The 17831-nt window shown below is 42.1% G+C and overlaps 1 protein-coding gene and 1 long non-coding RNA gene across 5 annotated transcripts in view; one reads left to right on the forward strand and one right to left on the reverse strand.

Moving 5' to 3' along the window:
• LOC133557127 (uncharacterized) overlaps positions 1 to 4906 on the forward strand; it is a 7204-nt gene extending 2298 nt beyond the window's left edge. The window contains exons 2-3 of the long non-coding RNA XR_009807706.1: positions 4187 to 4253; positions 4312 to 4906. This is a non-coding gene — a long non-coding RNA (uncharacterized LOC133557127). The remainder of the gene's footprint in view (positions 1 to 4186; positions 4254 to 4311) is intronic.
• LOC133558363 (SH3 and cysteine-rich domain-containing protein 2-like) overlaps positions 1 to 14546 on the reverse strand; it is an 81762-nt gene extending 67216 nt beyond the window's left edge. For 2 of the 4 annotated variants that reach the window (XM_061909683.1, XM_061909680.1), the window contains exon 1: positions 14005 to 14303. In XM_061909683.1, the coding sequence (XP_061765667.1) occupies positions 14005 to 14094 (90 nt within the window). In that variant the 5' untranslated portion in view covers positions 14095 to 14303. The other 2 variants (XM_061909681.1, XM_061909682.1) reach the window with 2 other exon arrangements.
• Positions 14547 to 17831: the final 3285 nt, after the last annotated feature.

Below are 17831 nucleotides of genomic sequence, written 5' to 3' on the forward strand. Positions count from 1 at the left end.
AGGTTCCAGGTTCGATCCCCTCTTCCGCCATCTTAGTCACTGCCGTTGTGTCCTTGAGCAAGACACTTCACCCGCCTGCTCCCAGCGCCACCCACACGGGTTTAAATGTAACTTAGATATTTTACCATGAATTGATTAACGTGGACCCCGACTTAAACAAGTTGAAAAACTTATTGGGGTGTTACCATTTAGTGGTCAATTGTAGGGAATATGTACTGTACTGTGCAATCTACTAATAAAAGTATCAATCAATCAATCAATCAAAAGGGTTTCACTATGTAAAAGTGATTTGAGTCACTAGAGAAAAGCGCTATATAAATATAATTCACCTCACTTCACTCTGATAGGGCTGGATGTGTACGTTATCAGTCATTTATATCGGTCCACATAGGGCCGGGCGATATATCGAGTTTGTAAGATATATCGATGTATTTTTAAAAAAGATATGAATTAAGACGGCGTAGCGCAGTGGAAGAGTGGCCGCGCAACCCGAGGGACCCGGGTTCAATCCCCACCTAGTACCAACCTCGTCACGTCCGTTGTGTCCTGAGCAAGACACTTCACCCTTGCTCCTGATGGGTGCTGGTTAGCGCCTTGCATAGCAGCTCCCCCCATCAGTGTGTGAATGTGTGTGTGAATGGGTAAATGTGGAAGTAGTGTCAAAGCGCTTTGAGTACCTTCAAGGTAGAAAAGCGCTATACAAGTACAACCCATTTCTCATTTATCATTTGTTTTCAAAATGCTTACAAAAAAGTGGATCCCCAAAAATTTACTGTGGGACCCCATCTTTAGGACTTGATGGGGTCCTGGCACCAACACTGCTGGAGTATTGGTACCTGCAAAACAGCAGCAGATGGCTGTGGCCTGCAGGCCGGTTGTAATACTAATCAAATATCATCCCTGGGGCCATAGATCATTCATTCGCTGGCCCACGGGCCTTGTCTTTGACACACTTGGTTTAAAGACTGTAACTAACAAATATGGCTAAAATCCAGACCAAATGGAGTGCCCAGAACTGTAAATACGAGATCATACAGTGCCATCCATCCATCCATTTTCTACCACTTATTCCCTTTCGGGGTCGCGGGGGGCGCTGGCGCCTATCTCAGCTACAATCGGGCGGAAGGCAGGGTACACCCTGGACAAGTCGCCACCTCATCACAGGGCCAACACAGATAGACAGACAACATTCACACTCACATTCACACACTAGGGCCAATTTAGTGTTGCCAATCAACCTATCCCCAGGTGCATGGCTTTGGAGGTGGGAGGAAGCCGGATCATACAGTGGTGTGCAAAAATAGTAGAACACTTGTCAAATCTTGACAAACTCAAGTTTTATTTGTTCCCAGAGCCTGAATTTCACTTGTTTTTGCCATTGTTCAATCAATCAATCAATGTTTACTTATATAGCCCTAAATCACTAGTGTCTCAAAGGGCTGCACAAACCACTACGACATCCTCGGTAGGCCCACATAAGGGCAAGGAAAACTCACACCCAGTGGGACATCGGTGACAATAATGACTATGAGAACCTTAGAGAGGAGGAAAGCAATGGATGTCGAGTGGGTCTAACATGATACTGTGAAAGTTCAATCCACAATGGATCCAACACAGCAGCGAGAGTCCCGTTCACAGCGGAGCCAGCAGGAAACCATCCCAAGCGGAGGCGGATCTCCAAAATAGTTTCTCTCGTTTTGAGGAAATAACATTAGAGGAATTGTTACAACGTGTAAAAGGCAAAGGCTAAAGGCAAAAGGTACTGAGAATTTTTAGACCTACTGATTTATTAATAGAGTTTTTTGTTTTTTACATTTAATTCTAATATTTAGTGTGGGCCCCTTTAGCAATAGTCATAGCAGCACATATTTCTGGCATGGTGTCAATGTAATTTCTGAGATTTTTAAACCTTGATGTCATTCCATTTGGGAGATTTGACTGTTATTTAGCTTTTCAAACATGCTGTATGTTTCTCAGAAATAGACAAAGGCATCATGCAAGAGAGTGAGTGTGAATGTTGTCTGTCTATCTGAGTTGGCCCTGCGATGAGGTGGCGACTTGTCCAGGGTGTACCCCGCCTTCCGCCCGATTATAGCTGAGATAGGCGCCAGCGCCCCCCGCGACCCCGAAAGGGAATAACCGGTAGAAAATGGATGGATGGAATGGATGGATCATGCAAGAGTCTCTGGAACATTCATTATGCAACAGCAGTATGGTTGAAGGTACCATTATGAAAGAAACAGTGGTTTTATGGCCGCATTTGGGGTCATTTAATTGAAATAGGACTTTTTTTCACTGTTCATTGCAAGTGTTCTAAGATTTTTGCACACCACTGTAGTTATCGCACGGAGGCTGCAGTATGAAAGTATTATTGTAACAGGGCTTCTCTTCAAAGCCTGGGCGATTTGGCAAAAGAATTGATCACAAGTTTTTTTCACCTCATCCGATCTCAATTAATATCACAACTTTTTTTTTTTTTTATTTAAGCAGACAGTCCTTTGCAGGAATATACAGAGTATCGCATCCCTAAAGTTTAATATGTACTACTACACTATCTTGTGACAAAAATGTCCACCATGTTTTATCGAGGTAATATATGCCAACAGCTGACAACTGTCATTGTGTTCATACATATAATTACATTTACTATTCGTACAACAGTACAGGTAACCCAAACTACAATCCGTACCTGGTTTTTGGGCCACGATGTTGCTTCTTTTTTGGTATGTTTTGTGGGGTTAAAGAAAATTACTTTTTTGCCTCTCAAAGTTATTTAGTGTTTTTGCTTGTCATCACAAACATTCTGCAGTAAACCAAGTATAATTGGTGTAGTGATTACTATTAGAGTTTTATTTCAAGTTATCATTGACTAAACAACACTTTCAAATGGTAAATTTGACAACCAAATAATAAAACAAGGTGACTCGGTAAAAAATCTGGGTATTATTTTCGACCCAACTCTCTCCTTTGAGTAACACATTAAAAGCGTTACTAAAACGTCCTTCTTTCATCTCCGTAATATCGCTAAAATTTGCTCCATTTTGCCACTAAAGACGCTGAGATCATTATCCATGCGTTTGTTACGTCTCGCCTCGATTACTGTAACGTATTATTTTCGGGTCTCCCCATGTCTAGCATTAAAAGATTACAGTTGGTACAAAATGCGGCTGCTAGACTTTTGACAAGAACAAGAAAGTTTGATCACATTACGCCTGTACTGGCTCACCTGCACTGGCTTCCTGTGCACTTAAGATGTGACTTTAAGGTTTTACTACTTACGTATAAAATACTACACGGTCTAGCTCCATCCTATCTTGCCGATTGTATTGTACCATATGTCCCGGCAAGAAATCTGCGTTCAAAAGACTCCGGCTTATTAGTGATTCCTAGAGCCCAAAAAAAGTCTGCGGGCTATAGAGCGTTTTCCGTTCGGGCTCCAGTACTCTGGAGTGCCCTCCCGGTAACAGTTCGAGATGCTACCTCAGTAGAAGCATTTAAGTCTCACCTTAAAACTCATCTGTATACTCTAGCCTTTAAATAGACCTCCTTATTAGACCAGTTGATCTGCCGCTTCTTTTCTTTCTCCTATGTCCTCCTATGTCCACCCCTCCGATAACCATGGATGAAGTACTGGCTGTCCAGAGTCGAGACCCAGGATGGACCGCTCGCCTGTATCGATTGGGGACATCTCTACGCTGCTGACCCGCCTCCGCTTGAGATGGTCTCCTGTGGACGGGACTCTCGCTGCTGTCTTGGATCCGCTTTGAACTGAACTCTCGCGGCTGTGTTGGAGCCACTAAGGATTGAACTTTCACAGTATCATGTTGGACCCGCTCGACATCCATTGCTTTCGGTCCCCTAGAGGGGGGGGGGGGGGGGGGTTGCCCACATCTGAGGTCCTCTCCAAGGTTTCTCATAGTCAGCATTGTCACTGGCGTCCCACTGGATGTGAATTCTCCCTGCCCACTGGGTGTGAGTTTTCCTTGCCCTTTTGTGGGTTCTTCCGAGGATGTTGTATTCGTAATGATTTGTGCAGTCCTTTGAGACATTTGTGATTTGGGGCTATATAAATAAACATTGATTGATTGATTGATTGATAAATTATCATTTGTATTCTTGAATTACTTGAATCTACATGACCTAGATTGTGGATATTTTAAAACATAGATTCTGTATTTTATTGTAGGGGGGCGTGGCCTGCGGACCCGCAGCGAAGTGGGGTGTGCGAGGACCAGCTGCGAGATCAGCGACAGGTACGCAGATGGCCCACCTGGGCCTGTTTGTTTAATCACCTGTCGCTCTGTTAAAAAGGCAGCAGCCGGGGAGGAGAGGAGTTGTTGGAGTTGGAGCACGAGAGAGAGCAAAAGCGAGATTGACAGACACTGAAGAAATTGCTGAAAAGCACAACACAGACTATTCTGGTTAAATAAAACTGTCTAAAAAACCCTGCAAAGGAGCAGTGATGGTGGTCCGAGGAACCCGAGGGAAGGAGCCTTCCACACTTATATCTATAAACAAACAAAAAGTACACAAAGTGTCCGTCTGCAGAGTTTTTTTTTACAACATGTTATATCAGAGGAGTGGAATATTTGTAAACAAATAAAAAGTCTGAATACAAATATTTATATGTTTTCTGATTAAATTAGTGAGTGTGTTGATTCTCCCAGTCGGGACCAATACAGTAACATAAATGTTCTGAGTGCCTGCAGGTCCGCATTCATGCCAGGCTTACTAGTGCGTTGCAGGACATAGTGAAACTAAGGTTTGTCCCTAAAGCCACTGCTCCTTCTTCAGTGTTGTGTTTCCGCTTCTATGCTAGTGTTAGCCATATTGCTTTATTTTGTTCTTCTGGGCTGCACTTCCATTTGTGGTTAAAGAATAAAGAACAACAGTGATTGAACAATCATTACATCGTGACGAGCCTCACTTTTGTGATTGCGGAACAGGAGGTTGCGTACACATACCGACACAAAAACGTACACAAACACACACACAAATTCACAGACACAGGATCACAGTCGATAAAGGTGGATTGTTTCCGTGCAGGATTATACCAAGCATCACTGCTTCCCTACGGCTCACTGCTGATGTGACTTCAAACAGACATATACGCCATGTTTGACCGAGGAAAATATGCTACCAGCTGATCACCGTGATTGAAATCAAATTAGTCGTGATCAACGATCGGGATCATATAAACGCCCAGCTCTACACTGTAAAAAAAAAATCCTATTTTTATGGTTAATTTACTCTAAATTTCTACTGTAATTTTTTTTTTTTTTTTTAAATAAGTTATAAAACTGTAGAATTGAAGACATTATCTGTAAATCAGGGGTGCCCACACTTTTTCTGCAGGTGAGCTACTTTTCCCCTCAAAACTCAACAGTGCACCTAATAAACCGGTGCACCTAATGTATGGGATAATTGTCCATCCGTCCATTCATTTTCTACCGCTTATTCCCTTTTTGGGGGCGTGGGGGGCGCTGGCGCCTATCTCAGCTACAATCGGGCGGAAGGCGGGGTACACCCTGGACAAGTCACCACTTCATCGCAGGATGGGATAATTGTGGTTTTGCTTACCGACCTCAAAGCTATTTTATTTGGTACATGGTGAAATGATACGTGTGACCAGTCGATGGCAGTCAAACAGTATGCAGTATGCAGTATGTTGACAGTCACACACGAGATGTGTAGACTGCAATATGACTCAAGTAAACAAGACCAAGACCATTCAAAATATAGAACATTACACACGGCGATCAAAAATCTATCAAAATGTTTTAGTACGACTTTTTTAAGCAATGAAGTCACACCGCTTGATGGATTGTACTGTGCTTCAACATATAAGTATTATTATTGTGTGTGTATAAAGTAAGACATTATCTGACGTTTTGTTTCGCAATATTACCTTTAGGTACCTGCTTATCTGTATTTGGGATCTGCGTAAGTCCTGAAAAATTGCGCGCTTCCGCCTTTGTAGTCCATGCCGACGCTGTAGTCGATAAGCTATTGCTTTTTCTCTATCTTCTTGTTATAGTGACATTCATCCTCCACTGTTGCCATTTCTAATATAGAGTAGTGTAAAGTTCTTACTTATATCTGACAGTAAACTCGTAGTGAGTTTACATTATTCACCCAAGGAACTATAGAGAGTTACGTTTGGATGTTTTTTTCACGGGACACATTTCCGGCGTTGCTGTTTACGGATGAGAAGATGCTGCGCCGTTAATGATTTAAGTAAAGTGTGAATGTCATTAAAACAGTTAGCTCCATCTTTTGACACTTCTTCCACTCCCGTCCTTGCACGCTACACCGCTACAACAAAGATGAGGGTGAGAGGATGGTGTCGATGGTGAGCCACGTAAATAAGACCGCCGACAAAACGGCGCATCCTGATTCGACTGTCAGAAAGCGGCTTGAAGATGATCTGTAAAACAATATATGCAACATTTTGACGAAAGAACCATCATTACATGTTATGGAGACCACAAGAAAGTGTTTTCAATTTAGAAAAAAAATAAATAAATAATATGACTCCTTTGAAGGCCTACTGAAACCCACTACTACCGACCACACAGTCTGATAGTTTATATATCAATGATAAAATATTAACATTGCAACACATGCCAATACGGCCTTTTTAGTTTACTAAATTGCAATTTTAAATTTCCCGCGAAGTGTCGTGTTGAAAACGTCGCGGTATGATGACGCGTATGATGACACGTGCGTTTGACGTCACCGGATGTAGCGGAAATTATTTTCCAGCCCGATCCAAGCTATGAGTAGTCTGCTTTAATGGCATAATTACACAGTATTCTGGACATCTGTGTTGCTGAATCTTTTGCGCCTTGTTCAATTAATAATGGAGAAGTCAAAGTAGAAAGATGGAGGTGGGAAGCTTTTAGCCTTTAGTCACACAAACAAGGCCAGTGTTTCCTTGTTTAAAATTCCTGAAGACGAAGCTTTACTATGGATCAGAGCGGTCAAGCGAACTTGGATCCCGACTACATGTCAACTGGCAGTTTTCGGTGAGAAAATTGTGGTAATAAGTCGCCTCTTACCGGAGACATCAGCGGAGCTTCTGTCCTGCTGCAGCTGCCGTGATTTCCCTCAGAGACTGTGGCGTCAACACACCCGTGGCCACACCCCTCCGATTTTCAGGTACTATTTACTCTCACTAAAACACTAGCAACACAATAGCAGTAAAGGGATTTTCCAGAATAATCCTAGTAAATGTGTCTAAAAACATCTGAATCGCTCCCACTACATCACCATTTTTTCTTTTTTTAACTTTTTTTCCCTTCACTCTAAATTTCCTCATCCACGAATCTTTCATCCTCGCTCCAATTAATGGGGAAATTGTCGCTTTTTTCGGTCCGAATAGCTATAGCTGCTGCTGGCTATGATTGTAAACAAGGTGAGGATGTGAGGAGCCCTACAACCAGTGATGTCACACGCACATCGTCTGCTACTTCCTGTACAGGCAATGCTATTTTATTAGCGACTAAAAGTTGCGAACTTAAATACGGTGTTAGCTTTCACTGTTATGCTGATGACACCCAACTCTACATGCCCCTAAAGCTGACCAACATGCCGGATTGTAGTCAGCTGGAGGCGTGTCTTAATGAAATTAAACAATGGATGTCCGCTAACTTTTTGCAACTCAACGCCCAAAAAACGGAAATGCTGATTATCGGTCCGGCTAGACACCGAACTCTATTTAATAATACAACTCTAACATTTGACAACCAAACAATTAAACAAGGCGACACGGTAAAGAATCTGGGTATTATCTTCGACCCAACTCTCTCCTTTGAGGCACACATTAAAAGCGTTACTAAAACGGCCTTCTTTCATCTCCGCAATATCGCTAAAATTCGCTCCATTCTGTCCACTAAAGACGCTGAGATCATTATCCATGCGTTTGTTACGTCTCGTCTCGACTACTGTAACGTATTATTTTCCGGTCTCCCCATGTCTAGCATTAAAAGATTACAGTTGGTACAAAATGCGGCTGCTAGACTTTTGACAAGAACAAGAAAGTTTGATCACATTACGCCTGTACTGGCTCACCTGCACTGGCTTCCTGTGCACTTAAGATGTGACTTTAAGGTTTTACTACTTACGTATAAAATACTACACGGTCTAGCTCCATCCTATCTTGCCGATTGTATTGTACCATATGTCCCGGCAAGAAATCTGCGTTCAAAGGACTCCGGCTTATTAGTGATCCCCAAAGCCCAAAAAAAGTCTGCGGGCTGTAGAGCTTTTTCATTTCGGGCTCCAGTACTCTGGAATGCCCTCCCGGTAACAGTTCGAGATGCTACCTCAGTAGAAGCATTTAAGTCTCACCTTAAAACTCATTTGTATACTCTAGCCTTTAACTAGACTCCCTTTTTAGACCAGTTGATCTGCCGTTTCTTTTCTTTTTCTTCTATGTCCCACTCTCCTTTGTGGAGGGAGTCCGGTCCGATCCAGTGGCCATGTACTGCTCGCCTGTGTATCGGCTGGGGACATCTCTGCGCTGCTGATCAGCCTCCGCTTGGGATGGTTTCCTGCTGGCTCCGCTGTGAACGGGACTCTCGCTGCTGTGTTGGATCCGCTTTGGACTGGACTCTCGCGACTGTGTTGGATCCATTATGGATTGATCTTTCACAGTATCATGTTCTCATATGTTCTCATAGTCATCAGTATCATCAGTATCACAGTATCATGTTCTCATAGTCATCATTGTCACCGACGTCCCACTGGGTGTGAGTTTTCCTTGCCCGAGGATGTCGTAGTGGTTTGTGCAGCCCTTTGAGACACTAGTGATTTAGGGGTATATAAGTAACCATTGATTGATTGATTGATTGAACTTTATCGTCGATGTTCTTTACTAAATCCTTTCAGCAAAAATATGGCAATATCGCAAAATGATCAAGTATGACACATAGAATGGACCTGCTATCCCCATTCAAATAAGAAAATCTCATTTCAGTAGGCCTTTAACACGGCCTATAATCCGGTGCGCCTTATATATGAAAAAAGACCGAAAATAGACCATTCATCGGCAGCGCGCTTTATAACCCGGTGCGCCCTATGGTCCGAAAAATGCAGTTTATTTGCTGCAATGGAGGCGATTGATATTAGCTTTTGGGATTGGCTTTGTATGGAGACATATAATTAGCTGCAAGCCGCATTTCTGCTGGGGGGGGGGCTAAAAATAAATAGTGTCAACCAGAAGTTATCGGCAATGGTGATCACATACTCTTTCAAGAAAATTGGCCGATACTCATCGTGGCTTGCTGGGGCAGCGGGCTGAGAGCGAGGTACACAAACAGACTGGACAAGCTGGTAAAGAAGGCCAGTAACGTGGTGGGAGTGGAGCTAGACTCTCTGGCGATGGTGTCAGAGAGAAGAAGTCTAGCAAAACTCCTAGCCATTATGGACAACACCTTCCACCCACTACACTCGGACCTTGCGGAGAGAATGAGCGCGTTCAGTGGAAGGCTCAGACTCCCAAAATGCAACACGGAACGACACAGGAGGTTCTTCATACCGACAGCCATATAATGCATATGTCCCTTCTTGACTGCACTTAAATGTAGAATATATGTAGAATATATTTATATATATATATATATATATATATATTTTATTATTATTATTGTCTATTGTGAGCGAACTGTGGTGTTGAATTTGCCACAGGGATCAATAAAGTACTTTCTATTCTATTCTACATCCCTATAGCACAGTGGGTCTCAAAAAGAGGGTACGCGTACCCCTGGGGGTACTTGAAGGTATGCCAAGGGGTAAGTGAAATTTTTTTTAAACATATTCTAAAAATATCAACAATTCAAAAATCCTTTATAAATATATTTGTTGAATAATATGAATGTAAATTTATAAACTGTGTAAAGAAATGCAACAATGCAATATTCAGTGTCGACAGCTAGATTTTTTTGTGGACATGTTCCATAAATATTGATGTTAAAGATTTATTTTTTGTGAAGAAATGTTTAGAATTAAGTTCATGGATCCACTTTAAGTTGATGATTACTTCCATGTTTAGAAATCTTTAATTGTAATTGAATCACTTGTTTATTTTTCCTGCGATGAGGTGGCGACTATGTACTGAACTGTGCAATCTACTAATAAAAGTTTCAATCAATCAAATATATATGAGTATATATATATATATATATATATATATATATATGCTGTGATGCGGTGGTGACTTGTACATGGTGTACACCACCTTCTGCCCCATTGTAGCTGAGATAGGCACCAGCTCCCCCCGCGACCCCAAAGGGAATAAGCGGTAGAAAATGGATGGATGTTTATTTTTCAACAAGTTTTTAGTTATTTTTATATCTTTTTTTCCAAATAGTTCAAGAAAGAACACTACAAATGAGCAATATTTTGCACTGTTATACAATTTAATAAATCAGAAACTGATGACATAGTGCTGTATTTTACTTCTTTATCTCTTTTTTTTCAACCAAAAATGCTTTGCTCCGATTAGGGGGTACTTGAATTAAAAAAATGTTCACAGGAGGTACATCAATGAAAAAAGGTTGAGAAGAACTGCCATAGCAGATCATTAATATGTTGGTGTTTTGTCTTTTTAACTTTGGATTCAAAAGTTTGTGCATGCACTTAACAACACACAGTGGCGCCGATCACATGAGCTCTCCAGTGCGACTCTGAGGTCAGACTACTTGTGAAACTTAAGCAGCTTAAAAAGTTGTTACGCAATACATTCAGCGACCACTAAGTAGCTTCACAATTTTGTTTTGTGTAAAAACACACAATAGTACAGTATTAACACACCTACAGTGCACAATTAACCATGATGTAATTGCTGTCAAACTTTTTTTTTTTACACACAGTACTGCACTGTTTTTGTGCTATATTTACACTTAACCAGTTTTAAATATGTAGTTTGTAAATACAATCCAACTGTAAATGTATTAAGTATGGTGATTTTATTTTGAAATATGTGGTGTCTATGTGGCCGCCCGGAGAAGTCCGGTAGATTTAAAGTTAAGGTACCAAGGATTGTCACACACACACTAGGTGTGGTGAAATGTGTCCTCTGCATTTGACCCATCCCCTTGATCACCCCCTTGGAAGTGAGGGGAGCAGTGGGCAGCAGCGGTGCCACGCCCGGGAATCATTTTGATGATTTAACCCCCAATTCCAACCCTTGATGCTGAGTGCCAAGCAGGGAGGTAATGGGTTCCATTTTTATAGTCGTTAGTAAAACTCGGCCGGGATTTAAACTCTCAACCAACCGATCTCAGGGCGGACACTCTAACCCAGGGGTGCCCACACTTTTTCTGCAGGCGAGCTACTTTTCAATTGACCAACTCGAGGGGATCTACCTCATTTATATATATCATTTATATTTATTTATTTATGAAAGAGACATTTTTGTAAACAAGTTAAATGTGTTTAATGATAATACAAGCATGTGTAACACATATAGATGTCTTTCTTTCACGAAGACAAGAATATAAGTTGGTGTATTACCTGATTCTGATGACTTGCATTGATTGGAATCAGACAGTAATGATGATAACGCCCACATTTTCAAATGGAGGAGAAAAAAAGTTGTCCTTTCTGTACAATACCACATGAAAGTGGTTGGTTTTTGGCATCTAATTCATCCAGCTTCCATACACTTTACAAGAAAAACATTGACGGCAAATTCCGTAGCTTGCTTGATTGACATTCACGGCACCCGAGGGTCTTGTGAGATGACGCTGGCTGCTGCCAGTTCATTATTATGAAAAAATGACAGAGAGGAAGGCGAGAAACACTTTTTATTTCAACAGACTTTCGCGCCGTCCCTTCCGTCAAAACTCTAAAGGCCGACTGCACATTTCTTATCTTGACAATAAAAGCCCTGCTTCATGCTGCCTGCGCTAACAAAATAAGAGTCTCGGAAAGCTGGCGTGCACAAGTGATGTGCACGCCAGCTTTCTGAGGGATCGCTTGTGCACGCCAGTTTTCCGAGACTCTGTAATTAGTTAGCGCAGGCAGCATGAAGCAGGGCTTTTATTGTGAAGATAGGAAATGTGCAGTCGGCCTTTAGAGTTTTGACGGAAGGTACGGCGCGAGAGTCTGTTGAAATAAAAAGTGTTTCTCGCCTTCCTCTCGGTCATATTTTCATAATAATGATCTTGCAGCAGCCAGCGTCATCTCACAAGACCCTCCGGTACCGTGAATGTCATTTAAGTGACGTCTTGGTGAAGATTGATGATCACTAATTTTTAGGTCTATTTTTTTTTAAAGCCTGGCTGGAGATCGACTGACACACCCCCCGCGGTCGACTGGTAGCTCGCGATCGACGTAATGGGCACCCCTGCTCTAACCACTAGGCCACTGAGTAGATTTCCAATTTTAATGTTTCTACCAGAAATCTCCCGGGTAAACATTTTCCGATTTTCACCCAGAAATCAACTTTGACGGCGTGACGTGATGACAATGCCTCCAACACCCTTTCCACATGTCATCGCGCCAGGATTTTACCCATGCTATCGTCCGGTCACATTTTGGATGCGACCTCTATCTGAACGCACAGGTTACTGCAAGGCATACTTGTTCAACAGCCATACAGGTCACACTGAGGGTTTGTGATATAAACAACTTTAATACTCTTACTAATATGCGCCACACTGTGAACCCACACCAAACAAGAATGCCAAACACATTTCAGGAAAACATCCGCACTATAATACAACATAAACACGACAGAACAAATACCCAGAATCCAATGTATCCTGACTCTTCCGGGCTCCATTATACACCCAGCTACCACCAACCCAACTCCTTCCACCGCAACCGACGCACGGAGAGGCGAGGGGGGTTTGGTGCTAGTGGGGGTGTATAATGTAGCCAGGAATAGTTAGGGCTGCATGGGATTCTGGGTATTTGTTCTGTCGTGTTTATAGTGCGGATGTTCTCCTGAAATCTGTTTGTCATTCTTGTTTGGTGTGGGTTCACAGTGTGACGCATATTAGTAAGAGTGCTAACATTGTTTAAACAGCTACCCTCAGTGTAACCTGTATTGCTGTTGAATAAGGATACCTTGCAGTCTCTTATGTGTGTCTGCAATGGCCTCGACAATTCTTTGGGCTGGCAAGCTATTTGTACAAGCTGTGGAGGACGGTCGTGACATCATTGTACGCCCTTATTATTGTAGATTGGGTGAACACCAGCGTACAATCGAGAGAATAATTACTCTGAAATTCGGGAGTCTCCCGGGAAAATTGGACGGTTGGAAGGTGTGACGCTGTCAAGCGGCGTTCATATAAAACTCGCGGGCCGCACCAAAATTAAATGTTCATATTAAGGTGCGGGCAGCGTGTATGAGACCCCTGGCTTATACATAACACAAAGCAAAAAAAACTCTCTAAGCAGTGTTATTTCATTATAAATTTCAAAAAAGTTATGTGGCATGACCGAAAGGACAAGATCAGGGGTACAAACGGCCGAAATGAGTTTCCTCCGCCGGGTGGCGGGGCTCTCCCTTAGAGATAGGGTGAGAAGCTCTGCCATCCGGGAGGAACTCAAAATAAAGCCGCTGCTCCTCCACATGGAGAGGAGCCAGATGAGGAGGCTCGGGCATCTGGTCAGGATGCCACCCGAACGCCTCCCTAGGGAGGTGTTTAGGGCACGTCCAACCGGTAGGAGGCCACGGGGAAGACCCAGGACACGTTGGGAAGACTATGTCTCCCGGCTGGCCTGGGAACGCCTCGGGATCCCCCGGGAAGAGCTAGACGAAGTGGCTGGGGAAAGGGAAGTCTGGGCTTCCCTGCTTAGGCTGCTGCCCCCGCGACCCGACCTCAGATAAGCGGAAGAAGCTGGATGGATGGCTCCCATTGTTTTCTATACTTTGTGAAACAGGTCCAAATGGCTCTTTGAGTGGTAAAGGTTGCCGACCCCAGTATTAGTGGTACCAGCCCCACATGCTGAGGACCAGAGGTGCGCCACAATCTCAGGTGTGCTGGTTACCTTTGATTCGGGCTGGCTGGGCACAGTAGCCCGTGGTCGTTGGAGGTCGTGGTGTTGTGGTTCGTTCTCCTTCTCGTTGATTTCCGTCATCTCGAGTGGAAGTCACAACAAAATCCTGCGCTTGGTGGCAAAACTGTAAGAAAGAAGTGGAGAAAACTAGGCGAGGAGCGACATGAACATCGTCGTAGTCCGTCGTTTTAATCCGTCCGGGAAGTCGTTTTTGTCATATATCCAGTGAAACGCATTCTAATAATGTTAAACCGTTAAATAATATAATTTTCGTAGTGGAGTCAGAAGGGTTGCACACCTTTGTCCGCCGCCTGTTTTCTCTGTCATCCACAGGATACTTTTCATCTCCTCCCCGCCGCGCTCTACAACAACTTTGATTTTCATGTGACGCAGGACCATTCTTCCCTCTGATTGGCCCATACTCAACCACCAAACTAATGAGGTGCATCATGATTGGCTGGCTTTATCGCTTGTGGGCGGTACGTGGTCGTTTGGCGACGCCAACTATGAGTATGTCGTTTAGACAAGGACACGCCCCTTTATACGTAGAAACTATGTCACACGTGTCCAGACTTTTTGTATTCACCGAGTGGCGAATATTAAAGGAATCGGGTCGAAACCAATGAAATATATACATATATATATATATATATATATATATATATATATATATATATATATATATATATATATATATATATTCACACACACACACTCACTCACATTCACATTGAATGAATGTGAGTGAGTGTGAATGTTGTCTGTCAAAAAAATGGATATATATATATATATATATATATATATATATATATATATATATTTAATCTTAGAGGCTCTCCTCATGTTTGGTCCCAGGGACCCAAAAGGTTCTCAGTCTTAGAAATGTAAAAAAAAAAAAGTCATATTATTTTTTGTTTTGTTTTATTCTAGTACATGGCCACCGGATCGGACCGGACCCCCTCCACAAGGGAGAGTGGGACGTAGGAGAAAAAGAAAAGAAACGGCAGATCAACTGGTCGAAAAAGGGAGTCTATTTAAAGGCTAGAGTAAACAAATGAGTTTTAAGGTGGGACTTAAATGCTTCTACTGAGGTGGCATCTCGAACTGTTACCGGGAGGGCATTCCAGAGTACTGGAGCCCGAACGGAAAACGCTCTATAGCCCGCAGACTTTTTTTGGGCTTTGGGAATCTCGGCTGGGGACATCTCTGCGCTGCTGATCCGCCTCCGCTTGGGATGGTTTCCCGCTGGCTCCGCTGTGAACGGGACTCTCGCTGCTGTGTTGGATCCGCTTTGGACTGGACTCTCGCGACTGTGTTGGATCCATTATGGATTGAACTTTCACAGTATCATGTTAGACCCGCTCGACATCCATTGCTTTCCTCCTCTCCAAGGTTCTCATAGTCATCATTGTCACCGACGTCCCACTGGGTGTGAGTTTTCCTTGCCCTTATGTGGGCCTACCGAGGATGTGGTAGTGGTTTGTGCAGCCCTTTGAGACACTAGTGATTTAGGGCTATATAAGTAAACATTGATTCATTGATTGATTGATTGATTGATTGATTCAACACCTACAGTAAATCTCCAGTAAATCAGGAGTCCCCAAACTTTTTGACCGCATTGGGTTAAAAAAAATGTGGCCGGGGGGCCGGGCTACATACATATATATATATATATATATATATATATATATATATATATATATATATATATATATATATATATATATATATACAGCGAGTTGAGTTTATACCAAAATGGACACATGGATGATACAGCAGAGGATTGGGAGAATGTCATGTGGTCAGATGAAACCAAAATAGAACTTTTTGGTATAAACTCAACTCGTCGTGTTTGGAGGAAGAAGAATACTGAGTTGCATCCCAAGAACACCATACCTACTGTGAAGCATGGGGGTGGAAACATCATGCTTTGGGGCTGTTTTCTGCTAAGGGGACAGGACGATTGATTTGTGTTAAGGAAAGAATGAATGGGGCCATGTATCGTGAGATTTTGAGCCAAAACCTCCTTTCATCAGTGAGAGCTTTGAATGGTTGTAAAAATACTTATTTTCCACCATAATTTACAAATAAATTCTTTAAAACTTCCTTCAATGTGAATTCCTGGATTTTTTTTTCACATTCTGTCTCTCACAGTTGAAGTGTACCTATGATGAAAATGACAGACCTCTGTCATCATTTTAAGTGGGAGAACTTGCACAATCGGTGGCTGACTATTGTAAATACTTTTTTGCCCCATATGGTAATTATAGATACGGACAGACTCATCGGGTTCGATTTGACTGAAAGAGCACGCACTTGATGTCACGTTATCGATGGGAAAATGTACTTTTAGACAATATGATTCGCCTGAGCGGCTAAGAGAACCAAAGAGTAACAAGCAGTAGAAAATGGATTGATGGGCGAGAAAGGACAGATTAAAAAATAAATAAGAATTGTTGCATTTTTAAAATTTTTTTTTTTTACTTGGGACTTTCCACCGGCCAGATTTAGGACGCTGGCAGGTGCGGGCAGTAGTTTGGCGACCACTGATATAAATTAATAAAAAAAAGTTTTATGTTTTATGCCCTTTTTGTCATAGACAGCCCTGTTTTTTATGGCAGAAACACACAAATATTCATTATATGCCACTGAAACTTTTTCAAAGTGGAATATTTAATGTGACTTAATTGGAGCTATAAATAGGGCAATAATTAATAACACCATTCAATAATATTTTTGTGCAATGACCTTTAAAAAAAAAAAAAAAAAGATGCTGCTTGGGACGGTTTTGGCCAAAAGACTCATTCTCAGAGACTGGAATACTCTATCTGCACCCAACTTCAGGAACTGGTTAAATGAACTTGTGAATGTAATGACTCTTGAAAAAATAAGATTTATAAACTCTACAAATATGAATAAATGGGAATTAACCTGGAAACCTTTACTGACATATATTGAAGCATAACTTATAGACATTTAAAGAAAAACTAAACGGCCATCTTTTTGTAGTTGTATTCCTTTTTTATTTTTATTGTTATTATCTTTTGTACTGATTCAACACTACACTTGTTTTTCTTGTGTCACTTCTGATATGGTTTTGTCATGGTTTACTTGCTTTTTTTGTTCAGTTTTTTTTGTGATTATTGTTTTGTATTGATTAAGCCCTGTAACTTTTCCTTTTTTTCCCCCTCTAAGTGTGTACGGTGGACAGGCCCTCGGGAGGTGATCTTGTGAACACTTCCTGAGGATCCTTGATGCCGAGGTATGTTCATCCATTTTGCTGTGATCTGGATAGCCTGCTGATCGTGAGCCGCAGCGGGATGGATGGATATATGTATATATATATGTATGGATATATATATGTGTGTGTGTATGTATATATATATATATATATATACAATATTTGGGTATATTTTCTAATAATGTCTGTACTGTAAACCTTGAGTTGTTAAAGTTCATGTGCACCTCTCTCCTCAAGTGTGTATGTGTGTGTGTATGAGTGGATGTGACTGTTTGTCATTTTAACTGTAAAATCTAATAAAATACATTTGCACAAAAAAAAAAAAAGATCGTACTAAAATTATTGGGGAGCCAATTGGGCCCTACTCATAAAAGTGTTAAAAATAGGTCATACTTTATCCATCCATCCATCCATCATCTTCCGCTTATCCGAGGTCGGGTCGCGGGGGCAACAGCCTAAGCAGGGAAACCCAGATTTCCCTCTCCCCAGCCACTTCGTCTAGCTCTTCCCGGGGGATCCCGAGGCGTTCCCGGACCAGCCGGGAGACATAGTCTTCCCAACGTGTCCTGGGTCTTCC

This window comes from Nerophis ophidion, linkage group LG08 (genome assembly GCF_033978795.1).
Source record: "Nerophis ophidion isolate RoL-2023_Sa linkage group LG08, RoL_Noph_v1.0, whole genome shotgun sequence".
In the NCBI taxonomy this organism is placed as follows: domain Eukaryota; kingdom Metazoa; phylum Chordata; class Actinopteri; order Syngnathiformes; family Syngnathidae; genus Nerophis; species Nerophis ophidion.